This window comes from Cebus imitator, unplaced genomic scaffold (assembly GCF_001604975.1).
Source record: "Cebus imitator isolate Cc_AM_T3 unplaced genomic scaffold, Cebus_imitator-1.0 Scaffold117, whole genome shotgun sequence".
In the NCBI taxonomy this organism is placed as follows: Eukaryota; Metazoa; Chordata; class Mammalia; order Primates; family Cebidae; genus Cebus; species Cebus imitator.
This window is the reverse complement of record NW_016107432.1, coordinates 2301559-2306087: the sequence shown is the minus strand read 5'-3', so window position 1 is coordinate 2306087 and position 4529 is coordinate 2301559. Positions and strand designations below refer to the sequence as shown.

Genomic DNA, 4529 nt, shown 5'->3' with positions numbered 1-4529 from the left:
TATCCCTGGCTCGAGGCAAGGAGACGTGCAGAAGCAGCCACAGGTGCGGGTTGATGTTACCCGCGTGGGACCACAGTGGTGAATGGTAAGCTTTTAGGAGATTTAAAATACCCGCTTTGGTAGGATCTTCACTTAGATGTGCCCTGGAGTTCAAGGACTTAGGGAAAAGTTGGAAAGTGACAAAACAAATGAACAAATGGGCCAGCAAATTAACTGGGTGTAAATTTTGAATTCACCATGGCTCATAGAGATCACAAAACCTTTTCCAGTTAGTATCAACTGGTTGATGGCAGTCAGCCTCCCAACACCAGGGAGTTGCCGGGGGCAGAATCGCCTCCCGGACATTTAAAGGAGAAAAGGAGGGGCCTAATGGTGAAAGAGGAAGAGGAAAAGGAAGGAGAATAAAGTTATTTTATTAGGGGCATAAAATCAGTGAAAGTCCCCTGCAACCAATGGTTATTTAACTAATTGAGAACATCGTCTGGCCTTAGTGAGGCGGGCCTAAACCATTGCAGACCAGTCAATAAACACCTTAGAAAACTAGAGAATTTACAGTAAAGACACAACCACATGAGGGGTAGACAGACACAGGTGGGTGTCCCCTGTGGGAGACCAGTCTGATGCCTGCCTGGCCATGTCCCCGAAGGGATATTTCAGAGTGTCTTGGCTAAGGTGTACCTGTATAAACCCTGGGCCTGGTCACTGCAGAGGTGAATCACCATTATGCCCTATAATGTCTCGTGGAACCGCAGGTGAAGGCCCACACTGGTTCCGTAACCCGCCGGCCATGGGACCACACATATGTGCACTCACTCTCTCACTTACACTGAGGTTACGGAAGACAACAGAAAACTGAATTACCTGAGCCTCCAGTGACGTCTCACAGTAGGCTTGCCTAGTCAGAGATTGGCTTGTCTAGTCAGAGATTAATGACCGCATCCAGTCTCCTGACTTAGGCTCCTGATGGATCGCTCTGCACTTCCCTTTTCCCCCCACCCCCGATTTCTAGACCTGACTTACCTCTGGAGGTTCCCGGGACCCTGAGGAATTTCAGGTGAATGTCGGCTAGGTAGTTGCGCATCCACTCTGGGGCCCTGGAACGTCTCAGGGGGACGCCTCCCCTAGAGATCCCCAAGGCAGGGATGGCTGCTCAGGCGAGACTCCAGGCATTTTGTCTGAGTGATGATGGACAAATCTCTCTGGGGCCTCCAACTGTTGTAACCAAGCGAGTGTGAAATCACCACTGAGACAGACTAGGCCAAATGACAGGGTCTTTATTGCTAGTGGCCACAGGGGACTCGTGTCTCTCTAACCTGTGGCCCTGAAAGGAGGGTGTCAAGACCTTTTATGCTTGAAAACCACCTCCTGGGTGGGGGTGGGGGCAAGGGCAAGGGGCTTTGGACAGTCCAAGGGCCAGTGGACTTTGGAAATTCTGTAAACCACCTCCTAGGCGGGGGTGAGGGTGAGGGGCTTTTACCATGTCACATTATGAGAATTAACACATAATGTTAGTGTCACAGCACAGTGCTCTGTGACATATTACTGAGCACATAGTACATGCTTCATAAACATTGCATTAATGCAGTTGCACGTGTTATTTTTCAAATGCAGACTTACTCTGTTACAGAATATTCAGGAGACCAGAGACCAATGGGTGAAACAGGAGGATTTTATTAAGATGGCCACCGGCTCAGTGGATTAGCATCCCAAGGCTGAGCCCCTAACAAAGACAGGGCTTGACTTTTATACATCCAGGATGATGTAGCCACTAACAGGTTTACAGAAGCCAGAACAAAGAATAGTTAATTTGTGACATGTCTTGTGATGTACGTTACATTTGAAAATAGCATTTTGAGCCTTTCCGCGCTATCTGCCGAGGGCTCCAAACGGCGTTGTTCTGGATTCCTGTAACTTAAAGGGAAACTTTCACAATGTCCGGAGCCCTTGATGTCCTGCAAATGAAGGAGGAGGATGTCCTTAAGTTCCTGGCAGCAGGAACCCATTTAGGTGGCACCAACCTTGACTTCCAGATGGAACAGTATATCTATAAAAGGAAAAGTGATGGCATCTACATCATAAATCTGAAGAGGACCTGGGAGAAGCTTCTTCTGGCAGCTCGTGCCATTGTTGCCATTGAAAACCCTGCTGATGTCAGTGCTATATCCCCCAGGAATACTGGCCAGAGGGTCGTGCTGAAGTTTGCTGCTGCCACTGGAGCCACTCCAATTGCTGGCCACTTTACTCCTGGAACCTTCAACCAGATCCAGGCAACCTTCCGGGAGCCACGGCTGCTTGTGGTTACTGACCCAAGGGCTGACCACCAGCCTCTCATGGAGGCGTCTTATGTTAACCTACCTACCATTACTCTGTGTAACACAGATTCTCCTCTACGCTATGTGGACATTGCCATCCCATGCAACAACAGTGGAGCTCACTCAGTGGGTTTGATGTGGTGGATGCTGGCTCGGGAAGTTTTGCACATGCGTGGCACCATTTCCCGTGAACACCCGTGGGAGGTCATGCCTGATCTCTACTTCTACAGAGATACTGAAGAGATTGAAAAAGAAGAGCAGGCTGCTGCTGAAAAGGCTGTGACCAAGGAGGAATTTCAGGGCGAATGGACTGCTCCAGCTCCTGAGTTCACTGTGACTCAGCCTGAGGTTGCCAACTGGTCTGAAGGCGTGCAGGTGCCCTCTGTGCCTATCCAGCAGTTCCCTACTGAAGACTGGAGCACCCAGCCTGCCACGGAAGACTGGTCTGCAGCTCCCACTGCTCAGGCCACTGAATGGGTAGGAGCAACCACTGAATGGTCTTAAGCTGTTCTTGTGTGGGCTCTTGAACAACATATAAGATTCATGGAAAATAAACATCAAGTTTCTAAAAAAAAAAAAAAGAGAAAAGAAAGAAAATAGCATTTTGAGAAGCACATTGCACATTCTTTGGATGTTATCTTGCCCTGTGACCTTGCTGCTGGTCTGCAAGAAAAACAGGAGTCTTGAGATGCTTGGGAACTTTGCTGAGAATATAGGGAGAATAGATAAGGTAGATTTTACAGGAGTTAGTAAATTTCAAGCAGAGCTGGGGGTTAGGTTTTATAGTGAACACAACACAGTAAACTTTATTATGCAGCAATTACAGACTACTATTGTTATTATTTAATTTTTCTCTTCAACTCAGACATTGACACCATCTCCAGCCTCTGTAAACTTTAAAGGGCCTGGAGAGAATGCCATGCTTCAGGATGATGATTGGTGATCTTGTCTTCGGATGAAAAGTATCTGTGTTGTGATAAGGGTGTTGGTGTAAGGGACTCTGTGTGCTGTACCTGCTTTCTATAGCTGAGTGGTACTATAATGGTTCTAGGAGGAGGAACATGAGCATTAACAGGAGACTTAACTATAAGAAGCTAATTCATGGACTCTTTTCAAACCTGCAAAATTTTGTTATGGTAAGGCCTAGAATATCAAATAATTTACTTGTGCATTGAAGCTTGAAAGGCAGTGCTTAGCTAAGTGACTCTCAGCCCAGGCTTCCAGTAGGATCTCATGCACAATTTGAAGAGAAATCATCACCTGGGGCCTTCCCCACAGATCCTGTCTGTTGTTCTGGGTGGAAACATTTCTGTTTTTGAAATTAAGTTTCTCACAAATTACAGCGAGGCCAAGGTCAAGCATGAGGACTTCCAGATACTTTAATGAGAGGTGAGTTCAGCCTGCTTTCCAGGAGGTCACAGGGCTTACTCTGCTTGGTTTTGGTAGGCGCATGTCAGTGTAGCCCATATTTTTATTGCAGCAACAGAAAATGTTGGAATGCCTTCCTTTTTCTGCAGAGCTATAGAATACTTTAGAGAACATTACTGTGTTGAAAGTTATTTAAGCAGATAATCCTACTCAGTCACGTGTCAGAACTAGTTCTCTTAATTCATTTCACCTGTAGTCAAATTAAGACCTCTGTCACTTGATACATATGTATTTTCAGGAACTCTTAACATTCAGGGATGTGGCCATAGAATTCTCTCCAGAAGAGTGGAAATGCCTGGACCCTACCCAGCAGAATTTATATAGAGATGTAATGTTGGAGAACTATAGAAACCTGGTCTCCCTGGGTGAGGTTAACTTTGATGCATAATTCCTAATACTCCTTCAGAGTTTTATTTTCTATTTTTGTAGAATGTCTTCTTGGGAACTTCTGCTTTATATGGATTAATTTCAGTTTCTTTCTTCAAGAAACTGTTGGGAATTTGCTGGTGTAAAAAAGAGTATCTTGGGCAGGCACGGTGGCTCATACCTGTAATCCCAGCACTTTAGGAGGCTGAGGTGGGTGGATCATGAGGTCAGGAGATTGAGACCATCCTAGCTAACACGGTGAAACGCTGTCTCCACTAAAAATACAAAAAATTAGCCGGGGATGCGCCGGTAGTCCCAGCTACTCAGGAGCCTGAGGCAGGAGAATCACTTGAACCCAGTGAGCCAAGATCATGCCACTGCACTCCAGCCTGGGTGACAAAGCAAGACTCTGTCTCAAAAAAA

The 4529-nt window shown here is 46.4% G+C and overlaps 1 protein-coding gene across 1 annotated transcript; it reads left to right on the top strand.

The window, feature by feature from the left end:
- Window positions 1–1876: 1876 nt before the first annotated feature.
- LOC108311528 (40S ribosomal protein SA-like) lies at window positions 1877–2886 on the top strand. The gene has a single exon (XM_017538925.2). It carries the CDS (start codon window positions 1932–1934, stop codon window positions 2814–2816), a length of 885 nt encoding a protein of 294 aa, XP_017394414.1. The 5' UTR covers window positions 1877–1931; the 3' UTR covers window positions 2817–2886.
- The last annotated feature ends 1643 nt before the right edge of the window (window positions 2887–4529 follow it).